The sequence below is a fragment of the Apaloderma vittatum genome, unplaced genomic scaffold (assembly GCF_000703405.1).
Source record: "Apaloderma vittatum isolate BGI_N311 unplaced genomic scaffold, ASM70340v1 scaffold1579, whole genome shotgun sequence".
NCBI lineage: Eukaryota > Metazoa > Chordata > Aves > Trogoniformes > Trogonidae > Apaloderma > Apaloderma vittatum.
Genome location: NW_009734408.1, coordinates 38544 through 55725, shown reverse-complemented (window position 1 = coordinate 55725; position 17182 = coordinate 38544). Strand labels below are relative to the sequence as shown.

General features: G+C 37.4%; 1 protein-coding gene across 1 annotated transcript in view; it reads left to right on the top strand.

Annotated features, from left to right (window-relative positions):
- LOC104279063 (sodium channel protein type 1 subunit alpha-like) overlaps positions 1–17182 on the top strand; it is a 66496-nt gene that overhangs the window by 13964 nt on the left and 35350 nt on the right. The window contains 13 exon segments of the mRNA XM_009876232.1: positions 485–576; positions 1485–1757; positions 7037–7100; positions 7721–7862; positions 8012–8218; positions 8697–9002; positions 9720–10100; positions 11283–11361; positions 11364–11405; positions 12296–12534; positions 14821–14994; positions 15624–15980; positions 16668–17150. Coding sequence (XP_009874534.1) covers positions 485–576; positions 1485–1757; positions 7037–7100; positions 7721–7862; positions 8012–8218; positions 8697–9002; positions 9720–10100; positions 11283–11361; positions 11364–11405; positions 12296–12534; positions 14821–14994; positions 15624–15980; positions 16668–17150 — 2839 coding nt within the window.

Here is a 17182-nt window from a genome sequence, read left to right as displayed (position 1 = left end):
TTTCTCTGAGCAGAAAAGGAGCATCCCTTTGACTTCATTCTCCAAACTTACCACTCTAGTCTAGATAAATTTTAGGCTTGCAAAGTTAAATCACTGTGATTCACTTCAGAGACACTTAATTTAACTGAAGGCTCTGAAAGCATATTAATGCAAGGCAAACTGCCGTGAAAGGTAAACCTCTGACTGTTGCTATTTAGTTTTTTGGTAAAAACGCCAAAGTGGTCTTGATGAAAGACCCAAGTAAGTAGCATAAACTTTGCGTAAATTCTGAATAACTGTGATTTAATCCTACAGGTATGTAACAGAATTTGTAAACCTAGGCAATGTTTCAGCTCTTCGAACTTTCAGAGTATTGAGAGCTTTGAAAACTATTTCTGTAATCCCAGGTAAGAAGTAACTGGTGTAAGGTGTTAGGCCCCTTGTACCTCCCAACTGTTCCTTTTTATCCTGTCATTGTGTTTGTGTGTGAACTCCCCTATTACAGATATGTGACAGAGTTTGTGGACCTGGGCAATGTCTCAGCGTTGAGAACATTCAGAGTTCTCCGAGCTTTGAAAACAATATCAGTCATTCCAGGTGAGAGCTAGGTTAAACACTGAGGCTGACTTTAATTCACTGAAACAGATTTCATATTTTCTTATTTCTTTCCACAAAAAAAGCAGGAATCGGAAGATATCAGAATTCTCTGAAATCTCTGATTCATTGCTTTTTAACATGAGCTCTTTCCTTTTGAAATCAGCCTTTGAGTTTAACGGATTCTTGCATGAGACATTGCAGTACACAGCGTGTGTGGTTTGCATCGTATGATGTCAAGCTTTCTTCTCCACATTCAACGAGTATCAGTAGCCCTGAAGTTTTCTTACCCATGTGTATCTTTCCTACATGATGTTTTGTGGTACCTGTTTTGAATATTTGTGTCTAAAAATAGAACTGTTTGAAATGTTGACTTAGTAAGAAGAAGGAATAAGATAATAAAGAATAGCATGGGCATCGCATGGGGGATTTATTATCTTAAAATTCTGTGTTTTTCCAAACCATCTCCAGTTTTATAGCATTAAATTTTAATCCTATTTATTGATGAACAGGTTGTTTACTACTGTCTTCTAAATCTAGTATGTTATAAAACTGATAGTAGCAAAGGTTTGGGGCAAGAGTTATTGACAATTAAAAGAAAGAAGACTTTATGTGAGATTCATGCACATCATGAATAAAAAAGTCACTTGTTTTAGCATTAAAATGCATTAAAACAAGCATTTTGAAATATATGCAACTCATTCCATTCACAGTTTCAAATGAACATAAGTTTCAGCTCTTTATTCATTTTCACAAGTGAAAAAGCTCCTCACAAAAATGTTATTTCACAGACATTACGATCATTTATTTGGGCTTCTGCATGAAATCTATAACTTTACTGGGAGACACTGTTGTTTTTATGCTTTAAAAAAGTTTTGAACATCAAAATAAAAATTCCTTTGCATTTGCAGGCTTGAAGACTATCGTGGGAGCCCTGATTCAGTCTGTGAAGAAGCTCTCGGATGTAATGATCCTGACTGTGTTTTGTCTGAGTGTATTTGCACTAATAGGGCTGCAGCTGTTCATGGGCAACTTGAGGAATAAATGCCTGCAGTGGCCTCCAGAAAATTTTACTTTGGAAACAAATATTACTTTCCAGCTAAACAGCACCATCGGTGAAAATGGTACATTGGTTAATTCAACAGTGACTCCATTTGACTGGAAGGGGTACATTGAAGATGAAAGTAAGTGTTGTCAGCATAATTCCGATTGAAGTGATTTGTGGCTGACCCAGTTCTAAGAAATAAGGAGGGGCAGGGATGATACATTTAGGAGACAGAACAGGAGAAGTGTTTTTTCTTTCTCATAGGTCTGCTCCAAAGACTGGCATGGAAGGGGGAACAAGGAACAGGATTCCTCTACTTGAGACAGCTCTTTTTCTCAGCTCCCTCTGCCAAATCCCCATCTACCCTGAGAAAGAAAGAGGTCCAAAGGAATTCTTAAAATTGCTTAATCGTCTTAAACATTTTACATTCTGGTACTCTAAAGCAAGAGCAGCAACAAAGCGCTATGTCATTTCTCACAGATGTCAGAGACTTCTGACACTGAGCGAGGACTCCAGTGATGGAGTCCTCAGTATTTTCACCATCTATGCATTTTTGTGCTTCACTATCCTTACTATTAGAAAATGCTGGGGGGTTTTTAAGGTCTAACAAATTTTCCTGCTGCAATTTATGCCCATTATTCTTATCAACTTCACCATAGACATCCAAACCAAATTATTCCCTATCATTAATAACTGGGATATTTAGAAAATATTCTTATATTGCCATGCCCTGTTCTCTCCTCTCTATCTTCTTGTATGCTAGGACAACTAGATCATGAACTGCTTTTTCTTATAATTTATGTTCTCGATCTTGATTTCTTGTCTGGATCCTTTTTTGTTCATAAACATCCTTCTTCAAGTGCAGTATCCACATGTAGGCATTTTTCCTCCTTGAGACATACTAAGTAGAGAAGAAGGATTATATATAATCATAACTTACACTTCTGCTTTACATAACCTAGGTTAGGGCATTCTGCTGTTTATGACTGTAACATCCTTTAATGCTGTTCAGCTTGTGGTCTCCCTGCTTCTAAATCTTTTACAGAATTTTACTTCATTGAGTTTCCGCTTTGTATTTGCACAGTTCATTGTTCCAGCCTGAACAGCATACTAGTTTTTCAGACCATCTCTCCAGCTGTCCTAGATCTTTTAAAATGTGATTTTCTCAAAGTCACCACTATTCATAACAGATCAGTATCATTTGCAAATTTGATAAGTGTTCTTCCATTGTCTAGATTAGTTAAAACCTTGAATAGCAGCAATCTCAGACAAACCTCTTCAGAAGTGTTTTTTGATGCATCTTTCCTTTTTGCTAAGTTCCCAAAGCATGACTTCCTAAACAGTTTTGCTGATACAAAGCAATCTGGCAAACTGAGAACAGCTTAAAAAAAGGCATTTCAATACAGTTAAATGTGAGGTTACAAACCTAAGTTCCCTATCCTAAAAGTCAGTGCTACGCAATTCATATTGAGACAGGTTCACGTGCATAAAGACTGTAGCTGATGGCATCTCTAACAGGGAAATTTACTTTTGGAGAAAAATAAGAACTAAAAGGGAGAGAGAGAAAGAAAAAAAAAAAAGGAAGTGGAAAGGGAAAAGTGACCACAGTAGCCAGCTGTGAGGAGAAGTGTGTGGGGAGTTCCCCAGGTGAGTCTCCTCCCCTGGGTATCTGTCCCATAGCAACCGTCTGTTTTTCATTAGCATCCTCTCAAACTCCCTACAGGTTGTTTCTGCTTACAGCGCTATTAGCACTAATTGGAACGCACTTTGATCAGGGCGGATGCTGCGTGGCTGGTTGCTTTTTAAGCTCATACATCTGTGTTATTAGGTCACCTAATATAAAGCAAAAGCTACTAACAAGTAATGGGAAAAAGGGGGAGAAAGAGGGGTGAATATCACAACAGAGGCAATTGGTGAGTATGTGCTGCAATAGTAATGTCTTTGCAGGTGTAATGTCATAAGAACAAATAGAACATGAAACGACGCAGGAGAACAAAGGAAAAATAGTGCCGTGAAGGTTCTGGAAAACAGCAGCATCCATGAAAGGTTGCAGAGCTCCAACTGAGAGGCAGGATACAGAAATGCAATTGGAAAGCCCTTAGCAGTAGAGAGACTATGGCACCTAAGGCACAGAGCAGCAGTCAGGACTCTGAGAAATTAAGGCTAAAACTCTGCAGCCAAAAGGCTAAATAATATCCTGTTCATATAAATAAATTATTGACCAGCAAGGCAGCATTACCCCTGTATTTTGGTATTTCACACTACTGCAGTTGCTACTGGAATACTATATAAAGTTCAATTTAGCTAGAATGTTGAAAAATTGGAGGATGTTCAGAAAAAAAGCAGAACGATTAAAGGGTTGGAAAACATGCTTTATACCAAGATAGACCAGGAGCTCAGCCTACTTAGCATATCAAAGGGAAGGTTTAAGGGGTGATTTGATCACAGTCGAGAAGAACCTCGTGGGGAACAGGAATTTCATCATAGACATATCTTTGATCTAGCAGGCAAAGATATAACAGGTTCAATAGCTGCAAGTCAAAGCCAGACAAATTTTGAATAGAAGACAGCTTCTAACTGTGATCACACAGCTGATCAATGACTATGATGGATTTTCATCTGAAATTCTTAAATCAAGATGCAGTCTTTTTTGTGAAACTCACTTGAACATGTGAATTCATGGAGATCCCATGACACAGCGTATAACAAAGTCTAAGCAAAGTCTCCTAACGAGGACCTAGACTTCAAGGTCAGTCTTTGTTTCCTGGGTTTTTAAAAAAGAATCTTTAACTTAAGTTCTGATTTAATCTGATGTAAAGAAGACCTGAAGCCCCCTGAAAACAAAGCTGAATTGGTTACAGAAAGTACTTTATTGAGTAGTTACTTGAATCTTTGGTATATTTACACAGGATTTCATTTGTATTATGAAATTTATAATGAAGTTATGAGTCTTGTTATGAAGCCAGTAGGCTACTGCTTCCCAGCAGTTTCAAAAGAGAAAAATTATCTTCTCACAGCTTCCTGCTCTCTTTTTGCAGGTTGGCAGACAGAATACAGAAATGGTTCTTAAAGCCACTTCTTCACAGGGCAATAAGAAGGGACTTACCTGGAGCTCAGAGACTGTCTTTTGCAGGAACTGTCACTTTCTTTATGCCAGTAGTTGTGTATACTATGCAAAAAAGGCATGTAAGCCCTAATTTTGCCACTCAGCTCATTTTTGGAAATACTATTTAGAGAGGCTTTATGTAAGCACTCCTGGCATTAGTGAGACAAGCACTCTTCCCTACCCTTTTTCTTTTTCCAAGATAACAAACATGATAAACTTACTGCTAGGTAAGTTTGAGTGTCATGGAGACTTTTCACCTTCCCTTGGTAAAAAACAATTCAGAGTTTTGCGTCTAGTTAGGGACACATACTGCTCAGTCTGCATTATAAAAATATTCCTATCATGATAATATTTCAGGCATTTGTTGTGGTAGTACCAGTGCATTCAGAGAAGGCCTTGAGTGGGTATTATTTCCCACGGAGCTGGCAAGTACAGCATCCTTACAGGGCACATCTTGTTCAAACTGCAGAACTGGAATACAGACCCTATTTCAGTGGCTCAGCTCAGCAGCTGCAGTACTGATCAGGACTGACTGCTCCATGTCAGCTGTATCACATCAGGTTTGCATTCTTCCCAACCAGCTGCTATGTTCCAGCATGTTTTAATCATGATTAGCTGACATAATGCAGAATAAGATTTGCTTCATAAGGGTCAGCTGTGGTCAGCATCATGTCAGCTAACTTTAAAGCCGTGTTTCAGCTCGGTGCAGCTCTGCCATGCATACTGGCCCAGAATGACAGCCACCACACGTGGGCTTGTCTGCTTCGAACTGCACAGAAGATTGTGCCGTATAATATATGTGGGTCCATCATTAGACACTGGAATCGAGTCCTTCTCAGTGTCAGAACAAGCTCTACGTACAGTTTAAAACCCAACTTTTCCAAATGGTGGATTTTGCTCAGAGGATGAAGAGATGCAGCTGGCTGGGGTTACCATGTCCCTCCCAAGGAAAAATGTGCTGAGGCAGTAGCTTGTGACACCTCCTCAGACTCGGAATTCATTAGCTTCTGGAGTAACCCTGCTGGAGTTTAAACTCAGCTGTGCTGGTGGCATTTCGAAAGAGAGAGTTTTAAGGAATCCAACAAGCCATTTCAATGGAAAAGAAATTCAGCATGGGGTTTGAGTCTTGTAAAGAAGCAAAAAAGGTTCCACCTTAGCTTTGGAGCTGCTGTGCTTCAGAAGTATGGGAAGCTGGGGAGGTGCTCAGGGCAATATCACTATGTCTACCATATTCCATCCCTGTCCTTACAGACATCCTCCGGCACCGCTTTCGGTCTCTGTCAGAAATGGGATACGGGGCTATGTGGTCTGACCCGGTATAATCTGGATCTCTAAGCCTGTGAGCAAATGGGGTATTGTTACTTCAGAAGGAAGCTCCTCCTGTGATAATTCTTCAAAAATCAGGAATTTAGCAACTGTAGGACCTGCTTTGAGGGGCAAAAGGAAAGCACTTCTCAAGGACTAGGGTCACAGGGAATCTTCATAAGCACAACAGTTTGTCCATCATCTCTTTATTCTTCTAAGAACAGAGAGGTCAATGACTTTGTAATTTAAACCATCTAAAATATCCTTTATATACGGGATTGCTATACAGATTATGGGATGGTTGGCTACAGGGTGATTTGGTGGAACTTACCCACTTTACCTTTCCTGATGTGATCAATTAATTTCATCATATACTCCTAAAATCCTACCTACACAAGTTAGTGACTGCTGCAGTAACTCTGAGTTAAATTTAGATGTACATCAGGGTCTTCGTACCAGTCAGCGAGCTTACTGCAGTGTGTGCACATCTGTAACAATTAGAGCCATTGGCAGCTGGGTGGTTTTTTGCAATGATCATATATTAGATAACTGTGACAAAAGTTTTTAAGTGATAAACTGGAACCCTTGGTGATACTGATCAAAAAGTTGAAATTATCAGAATTTTTTTTTTCAGGTACCACATAATTATTGTAGTGAATAACTGTGCAATTTAATTAACAAAGTGTGATTTACGAAATTATTTTTTAGTTCAGTGATCAAATTGAAGGGAAATTTATATATCTGATCTACATCCAATGCACCTGAAAAGGATTTTTTGTACATTTTGGCATTTTAACAGTAATTGCTGTGAGTGACAGTACTTAACTGCAATTCATATTGTCATTTACTCTAAAGTTACAGTCATGCTGAAAAAATAATACTGCTTGTTTAAAAGTGCATCTGAAATCACCTTAACAGGTCTAGAGCTGGACTATTTATTTCACAGAGCTGTAAGAAAACGTTCATATTCAGAATTTTATAATTTTTAAAAATTCTTTTCTAAACAGGTCATTTTTATTTTCTGGAAGGGCAGAACGATGCTCTGCTATGTGGAAATAGTTCTGATGCTGGGTAAGACCAAATTCCATCCTATTATTGCACCATGTAAAAAATACCTCTGTGTTCTTCAGATGTGCAGTTGGAGGGGGCTAGATTTTGAGTGACCACCTTCTTTCACATAAGAAATACTAGGATTTTACACGGGACCGAGGATTTGGGTTGCTGCTGAGAGCTTACTGGATTGGTTAGATGAGCTTAGTCTTTGCATGGAAGAATCAGTATTTTGCTATTAGTGTAGTTCCTGCCTGGAGGAGAAGTAACGGACACAGCAGCTGGAAAACACGTGGGTTTTTGCAGTTCCAGCTGCACACGAGTGCACTAACAGGCTTAGACAATAGAAAACACTGGCATTGGCATTAATGTTACAGCATTAATACTTAAAGAAATTACTTGCTATATCATGTTTTAGAAGCTTAGATTAAACTTCTCACACTAATTTTTATGTGCTCTTCCTGCTTAATTTTTTTAGTGTCCTTTAAAATAATTTTCTATTAAAAATCACAACTGCTGTTATTTCTAGTCTGATTAAAAAAAAGAAAAAAATACTCTTTTTAATCCTAATCTTCACTTGGACATTGCAAGTGGTAGTATTAAAATAACTATATAAGGTAACACCCAGTTTGTCTTTGTAGGCAGTGCCCGGAAGGATATACATGCGTGAAAGCTGGTAGAAACCCCAATTACGGCTACACAAGTTTTGACACCTTCAGCTGGGCTTTCTTGTCACTGTTTCGCTTGATGACTCAAGACTTTTGGGAAAACCTCTATCAATTGGTAATATTTTTTAATGCAAAATAGATTAAATGTGTTTGTACTAATAATGCAAGAGGTCTAAAATAAATTTTCTTATCTTAATTTTAACAATACGAGAACTAGAACTTTTGTTAACCTGTTCTTGCTTATAAATGTATTCTTATTTTCAGACCCTACGTGCTGCTGGGAAGACATACATGATATTTTTTGTTCTGGTGATTTTTCTGGGCTCTTTCTACCTGATCAACTTGATCCTGGCTGTGGTTGCCATGGCCTATGAAGAACAGAATCAAGCAACCATGGAAGAAGCAGAGCAGAAGGAGGCAGAATTTCAGCAGATGCTGGAACAATTGAAGAAGCAACAAGAAGCAGCTCAGGTATAGTTTATGATGTAGTAATGCAGAAGTGTATGGAAGTAATTTAACTAGAGAGATTTACTCTGCTTTCTGAATTTGGAGTTATGAAGCATCCTGCTGGGCCTTGAGCAACAGAGTTAACTCAGGGCTTTTCTATTCTGCACTGAAGACATTGCACTGGGAACAATGCAGCCATAATCAAGAAGAAATATTCAAAACTCTACAGTAATCATTATGTTTTTCTTAGTCAAGTGTCATTCATACGTTCTGTCTGAATTCTGCATTTCTAAACTACTCATGAAAGACGGGAGGCTATGGCCAGCACGTATCTTGAGTCAGCTGAGTAATAGAAATTTTAAACAAAACTAAGGAGAGATTATCCTCTGGAAAGCGTTAAGATCTAGGGTGTTTGGACTAGAAATTCTGTATAAATAAATTTTAAAGAAAACATAATGTCATGGTTTGCTGAGTGACACAAATCCATTTTGCAATATGGCAGGCGGCAGCGGTGGCGGCAGCAGCAGTAACAGCATCTGCAGAGTCCAGGGACCCCAGCGCTGGGGGAGAAGCAGGAGGGCTCTCGGAAAGTTCATCAGAAGCATCAAAACTGAGCTCAAAGAGTGCGAAAGAGAGGAGAAATAGAAGGAAGAAAAGAAAACAGAAAGAACAATCTGGAGGAGAGGAAAAAGATGAAGATGAGTTTCACAAGTCTGAATCAGAAGACAGCATCAGAAGGAAAGGTTTCCGATTATCTATTGAAGGCAATAGACTGACATATGAAAAGAAGTATTCTTCTCCACATCAGGTATGGCATATAGTTATTTTTAGTAGAAACCTATATTTAAAGCATCGTAGGCTGTTACAAAACTACTTTAGTCTTTCTGGTGCTGTAATATGATGCTACTGCCCAAAGAAACAGAACACTGAAATTTTCATTAATTTTTATTATTGTTCTTGAGAGAAAGTGCTGTAGCTGCTAGATTGTCTTGTAAAAAAACCTTAGGGAATTAAATGTAACTTGGTATCTCTATTCTTGTAATAGGATTGTTTAAATTGTTTATCTGATTGATTCTGTGGGTTTTTTAGAATGATTTTATATTATCTAGGCTTATTAAAATGCTATAGTATTTTTCCATTATGATAGCCTCATATTTTCCTCCTGCTTCAATGATACTTGGAGGTTGGTTCAAGATGTGCAGAATGCTGCATGCATGAAAGAATGTGCATGTATAGACTTCCTTTTTCCCTTGATGGGTATTGTGCAACAACTTTACTTGGCAACTCCAGTACTAGGAGAAAAGAGTGCTCAAAATTGGTTTTGTCTTAAGAATCCATGAGCAGTGGCATTTCTGTCTGAAAAATATATGTATAAAGAAATGCATGCAAATATTCACAGCAGCATTTGGCTTCTGGGGAAAATAATTTCTCTCATTTAAGGAGAAAACCCAAACCCTATGCTATCCTAATAGCAATGCTAAGTTTGAATGTTTCAGCTAATAATCACAAATTTTGTTTCCTACAGTCTTTGCTGAGCATTCGCGGCTCCCTGTTTTCCCCAAGGCGCAACAGCAGAACAAGCCTTTTCAGCTTCAGAGGTCGAGCAAAGGATGTAGGATCAGAAAATGACTTTGCCGATGACGAGCACAGCACTTTTGAAGACAATGACAGCAGAAGAGATTCTCTCTTCGTGCCGCGCAGACACGGTGAACGGCGCAACAGTAACATTAGTCAGGCCAGCAGGTCATCCAGGATGCTGGCAGTGTTTCCAGTGAACGGGAAGATGCACAGCACCGTGGATTGCAATGGCGTGGTTTCCCTGGTTGGCGGACCGTCGGTTCCTACGTCACCTGTTGGACAGCTTCTGCCAGAGGTGATAATAGATAAACCAGCTACTGATGACAATGTAAGAAAGTTTTAAATAGCTTAGGCATCGTGGCCTTTTCTTGCTGCACCAGCCAGTGTTTTCTACAGAATGGAATCCTTGGCAATGCTTCCTGGTTGGTCAAGCTGTGAATGCTTCTGCATCTTGTAAAATCTTTAATAAATAAAACAACTAAGATAGGTTTGCAAGCTAAGCATTTACTTACAGATATTCTCACAACTAACAAATGCAATTTGCAGTTTCCAAGTAATAAAATATTAACTTACACATTCATAAAATCACTATGCTTTACTGATTACTGTGCTATACTTTACTTTTGCTGATCTAAAGGTCTATCTGGCTATGGTGTGCAAAATCATCATAGTTACTATACACCTGAAAGCAGTATACAAAAATGTTATCTTGTAACTGCATTCAGTATGATACTGCTGTTACAACATTACCAAAATTAGCATTAATAGTTTTGATAACATTCTTCCTTATCAGCCTCAATAAAAATGTAAGGAAGTTGTCAATATTATAATAATTTATTTCTCAATCACATATATTTTCCATCCTTTGTTGGTGGAGTTCTGCAGTGTAGATGAAAAAAATAGTTCATTGGAAGATTGCATTTCAATGTATACTTCAAAAAATACAAATGTCAGCGCAAATATACGCGCAACACGTATTGCTGCCATTCTCTTACCATATACAAGGTAAGAGAAGATGTCTCAAAATATTTCTTGCTTAGTTCAAAGTTGTCTACTCACATTACTAAAAAAATTCTAGCATGAGGAAGCATGAGGAAGTCAGACTTTTCTTACTTGCTACAGTTTGCCTAGGGGAAAAGAGTATTGTGTTACAAAACACAGAATATTCTGTCAGCAGGAGCGAGGAAAAAAGGAAAATTTGCAAACATTTTATACAATACTTTGAACTCAATCCTTTTCCATTTTTTTAGAAACATTTTTCATAGCTTGAAGGAAAGAAACGCAAAAGTTAAGTAAAGCTATCCCTCAGTCTTGGACGGCAGGTAACTATAGTCTCATACCTTTTCTAAATTATTTTAAAGATGCTAAAAAGTAATAAAAGTCTGACATCATTAGAACTGAAGTGCACGAAGCACGTATCCACGCTAAGTTATTAATAACAGGGTTCTGTATAGTATTTGCTTTTCTTATTTCTCCAACATGATCTCACCTGTTACTGTTCTTGACATAGGGCACCACTACAGAACCAGAAATGAGGAAGAGAATATCAGGCTCTTTTCATGTTTCTATGGACTTCCTGGAAGATCCAGCTGAGCCATGAGTATTGCCAGCATCCTCACAAACACCGTGGAAGGTTAATATGCTTAATATGCAGTATCTGTTTCCAACAGACTTGTGAAAATTGGAGTGTAACTTAAAACCGATTATAAATAGCTTAATTAACAGATAACATCCCACAAACTGAAACATATTTAAAAAGTAAATTCAAAGCTCTTTATTCAGTTGGGTTATTACATCAGCAAGCATTAAACTTACTATGTAAGTAAGCATTTCTACCTAATTGTTTTGCCACCATCTACCTCATGTGGTCATCAGGACTAGAGTTATGTTCGGTGGTCATAACTGAGTGGATGCTTATGCATAGTAATTAAAAATACATTATTAGACACAAAAAAGGCACTCACCATTTTTCAAATTTATGCAGACGTTGTTATGTATGTATTTTTAACAGCTATATTTATTGGGTTGCTCTTTATAGAAATGTTATTCTAGGTGATAAAAATGTTTTTTTCTTGAACTAGGAATGAAAATTATATAGAAATATTTTTACCCAGGCACCACAAATTTAAAAATAAAAGCGTAACCAAGGAACAAATAAATACATAATACAAATTGATGCATAAATTAATACTGATCAGCATAGTGATTGGAATGCCATGAAATTGTGCTTGATAGATACACTTGGAACAAAAGAAATGCATGTGATAGCAATTTTTTAAGACTTTCTTGAAAAGCCCTTGTCAGTAGAACATAGGACTCTTAATCCCGTGGTCATGGATTTGTGGCTCACACTCAGTGAGGGGCTGCATGGTGCTGGCTTAGTTGCCAGTTCTGTAAAAAAGGGCTTATAGGACCTTAACTGGTATCAGTACAGATTGACAACGTGACAAGTATAATTCACATAGGGTTGAGGAGTGTTACAGCAATGACATAGTTACTTGTATGAACTTCCATTTCCTGCAGAACTCGAAGAATCAAGACAGAAATGCCCACCATGTTGGTATAAATTTGCAAATATTTTCTTAATCTGGGACTGCAGTCCACATTGGCTAAAAGTAAAACATATCGTCAACTTAGTGGTAATGGACCCATTTGTTGACCTGGCTATTACGATTTGCATTGTTTTAAATACGCTCTTTATGGCTATGGAACATTATCCAATGACCGAAGAATTCAATAATGTACTTTCAGTTGGAAATCTGGTAAGTTTGTTGTGCTTCTATGTTTATGACTTGGAAGGAATTATGTCTGAAATAACTGAAAGAAGGAGTTTTAACATTTTGGGGTTTTTTTTTCACTCTTTAGAAAATCAATTTACTGGACATATATTTGCCTCCAGATATAACTATGAGAGCATTTTTGGAAATTTCACTTTCAACCTTGGCTCATGTAACTTAAGATACTGTAAAATCAATACATTGCAGTATTCTGCAAAGCCAAATTGAAAATTTAAAAAATGGCACCAGTGCTACATTAAGTCCATCCTGAAGAAAACTTGATTTGTCTAACTACTAAACCAGCAAATGAATTACTTCCATGAAAAAGACATTATGCAAATACAATGCTACTTTTGCAATCAATAGAATACAAATATTTAAATTATGAATGTGTTTTTATTGCTCTGTTTCCTGAGCACAATTTTACAGGAGGTAAAAGAGCCATTTAAAAACATTTCTAGAATTTTCTTCTAGTAAAGACTTCTCTCATGGATATGTGGATTGTTTTCCTTATATGCTTCACATAAAATTATGAAAAATGTCCTGCAGTACTTTTTCCTCTTATAATTTTCATACTTATCATATAATTAGTAAGATATCTTTTTCTCATGTTGTCAACCATATTTTCTCCCTTCTACTTCAAAAAGATAAATTATTAAAGAATTCAGGAGCTCTGATGCTTTTGAACTGACAAGCTTGATCACATAGAAGTACCTGCAGCTGCAGTCCTACTTTGTCTTTTATGTTAAGAATTGCTTTCTCATAACAGGATTTTTATTAATACTTGTTTTATAATGAGGAAAAAGATATCTCAGATCATGTAAATAACTACAGGATTTAGAAGGGAGAATTAATAGGTAAATGGCATATCTAGTTTTCATCTACTTAGAATATGGGAAACTCTGAATCGGAGTTTCCTAATAAAATGTAAAATTTTGTATTGTAGCATTTTAGAGGTTTGCTTTTCAACCAAGAAAATGCCATGTCAGTCTTGGTGTACATCTGACTACAAAGTGAGCATGAGAGAACGTGGCCATGAGCACCAAGCTCTTCCAGTATTAGGCTGTGTGACACAAACCCCTTCTGCAATAGAGGCTCTCAGGGTTTGCCTGCTCCAGAAGTTCCACTTTAAAGTTCCTTGAGAACCTCAGTGTCCTGATGGTTAGGAACCTAAGTCAGCATTTCAAACTGTATTTATTCAGTCTAGCCTTTTCCTCGGTGAATCCAATTCTGTAGCTTAAAAAAAAGAGTAACCTCTCCCTCTCCTGTGTTTGTATCTGGAAGGTATTTAAAAACTGTAATAAAATCTATCTTAAGCACTGGTGTTCCTAGGCAGAGCAAGACAGACTCCTCCATCTCCTGATTATCCCAGTTAAATTATTCTCTTTTGCTGTCCCATTTTCTGTTCAGCTTGCTCGAAAATGGGTTATCAAAACCAAACAAGAAAGCCTTTCAGACTGGGGCTAAGGCAGCCTTCAATGGCAGCTTTAGTACATTCCTGTTCTACAGAAAATTCTTCTAAGACTTCTCTCCAAGCTACTCTGGGTCCCCACCTTGGTGGCTCCTAAATACAATTCCTATTTCATTCAGTGTAGCATCCCATGATGATATATTGTTGCTAGTAATCTAGCATTTAAAATGCATTCTTGAGTGCTCTTGCATTCCTGACATCAAAGTGATTGAGCCAATCAACTTCACTGAACTTACTGGCAACACTCAGGTCAAAGTTCCTCAGCTTCAGCAAATTTCTGTATCTCAGCTGATCCCCATAATCATTCTCTCTCTTGAACTGAAGGGGATTGTGACAGGTTATACCAGCAAAGGAGCTGCCCCTCTGGAGTCATAGATTTGGCCTCATTCATGCTGCTGTATATTGTAATTAGTATACAAAGAAAGATGTTATGCCGTGTAATTTCTTGGAAAGCATTCTGGTTTATGTTGTGAAAATCAAATTTGGGACATCGCTTGTACAGTACATGAGAAAGTCCATATCCTGATAGAGATGAAATTAGATTATAAATGTTATAAAACAGAAGTTTATGTGATTTGTTTAGTACAAAATTTATTTATTTGAAAAACATTACTTGATTTGTATGTCACTTGCTGAGGGAAGGTGGGCATACTAAATCACTACAGCACAGTGAACTGTTTTGAAGTATCAGTTTGGGGTAAGACACTGCAAATACGTAGCTTGAAGTAAAAACCAAGACAACAGCTAAATCTGTAATATTATACTTTGCAATGAAATAATAAACTGCATTTTGAATTCAGGTCTTCACTGGAATCTTCACAGCAGAAATGTTTCTCAAGATAATTGCAATGGATCCTTACTATTATTTCCAGGAAGGCTGGAATATTTTTGATGGTTTTATTGTAACCCTTAGCTTGGTTGAGCTTGGTCTTGCAGATGTGGAAGGACTCTCAGTTCTTCGATCGTTCAGATTGGTAAATACATATATCAGTTACACTGATTTTTCAATAAGGCTGCATTAAAATGACATATTTTTTTCTTTAAATAATTGCTTTATGTTTGCCATGATACTGATCCTGACGTCTCTTTGATTAGTACAAATCCTCATTACCTGTGGTATCTTACTGTCTTCAATGGGAATTGATAGAGATCCAGGCAAATAGATAGCACTGGGTGCCCTGGGCATATTGTCAATGTATTTATTGTATATACACACTTCAATCATCCATCTATGCAGAAAGATATTGACTAGATGTATCGTGCTGTGTTTGACATCACAGCAAGTGGTCTGCTCTACAAATTCCAGTAGAAAAGTGGCCCAGACGATTTTAACAGAAGAACCCTAGAGATATTAAATTCCATTTAATATGACCACTAGCATCTCTGGCCTTCAGTAAAAACTATGTTTTGAGGTTATCAGGCTCTAACTTCACAAAATTTTGTTGCCTGAACCTTCCATCTTCATGCTTTTAGACAAGAGGATACCCTTCAAACAGTCATACTCAGGATATATTTTGCAGTAATGTCCCTCCACAAAATAACTTTAAAATATCTTTGTATCTTTCTTGCTGATTGTCCTAACAATATTTTTCTTTTCTTCCAGTTGAGAGTTTTCAAATTGGCAAAATCTTGGCCAACTCTAAACATGCTGATAAAAATTATTGGCAACTCAGTGGGAGCTCTGGGGAATCTGACCCTGGTGCTGGCCATCATTGTGTTCATTTTCGCTGTGGTTGGGATGCAGCTGTTTGGGAAAAACTACAAGGAATGTGTCTGCAAAATTGCAAGTGACTGTGAACTTCCACGCTGGCACATGCAAGACTTTTTCCATTCTTTTTTGATCGTCTTCCGAGTGCTGTGTGGGGAATGGATAGAAACGATGTGGGACTGCATGCAGGTTGCTGGCCAAGCCATGTGCCTTACTGTCTTCATGATGGTCATGGTGATTGGAAACCTAGTGGTACGTAACCAAAGTGTTAGCAAAAATTATTTGGCAATAGAGTGGGCTCAGTCCTGAACTAAACTAAGTGCTCTGGCTCCGCTTCAGCAAAGCACTTAGGCATGAGGTTTCAAGCAATCCTTAAAGTCAAGCTTAAGAGTTTTTTTGGATTGAGAACAAAGTATTCTGCAATATCGAAAACCTGAGAATGTTAGAGTGAGCACTTTGTGGCTCTTTGTAAATATTTTGTGCTTCAAATAATTTTAGTTTATGGGCTCTTTGTAAACTATTTACTGTGAATTATTTTTATTATTTATCCTGTATGATTAATCACCTAAATAATCAAATTTCTGCTGTGTGATGGAGTAAATTAAACTTTTTAATGATGCTGAATAGCAAATCTGTTAACTCCATTTTTAGATTATAAGATTTGGCACCAAAATTTTTTATATACTGTGCAGATTTAGAGACATATTTACAGGTATTAATCAGATGCAGGAATATTTTTTAATAGTGAACAGGAAGTAAACAAAATTTCAAAAGCTCAGTTTTTTAAGGAGAAGATAAGTTTTGAGGGTACTTTTCTTTGGTTACGGTGAATTTTTGGGGTTTCAGTTTTCAGTGTCACTGATATGACTGTTCTTAATAAAATGAATGGGTTTTTTGTTGAGATAAAGTCTAGGATGTCCTTTTTTTATCTTTCTGCAGGTACTGAACCTATTTTTGGCCTTGCTCTTGAGCTCATTTAGTGCTGACAATCTTGCTGTAACAGATGATGACAATGAAATGAATAATCTGCAAATTGCTGTAGCAAGAATGCAGAAGGGCATAGATTATGTGAAAAGAAAAGCACGTGAATTCATCCAAAAAGCCTTTGTTAAAAAACAAAAAGCTTTAGATGAAATCAAACCACTTGAAGATTTGAACAACAAAAATAGCTGTATTTCTAACCATACGACCGTGGAACTAAGCAAGGACCATGATTATATTAAAGACGCGAATGGAACAACTAGTGGCATAGGCACAGGCAGCAGCGTGGAAAAATACATAATTGATGAAAGTGATTACATGTCATTCATAAACAACCCAAGCCTCACAGTGACAGTGCCCATTGCTGTGGGTGAATCCGACTTTGAAAATTTAAACACGGAGGAATTTAGTAGTGAATCAGACCTGGAAGAAAGCAAAGAGGTATTTAGATATTTTGTGCATTTCTCTCTGAT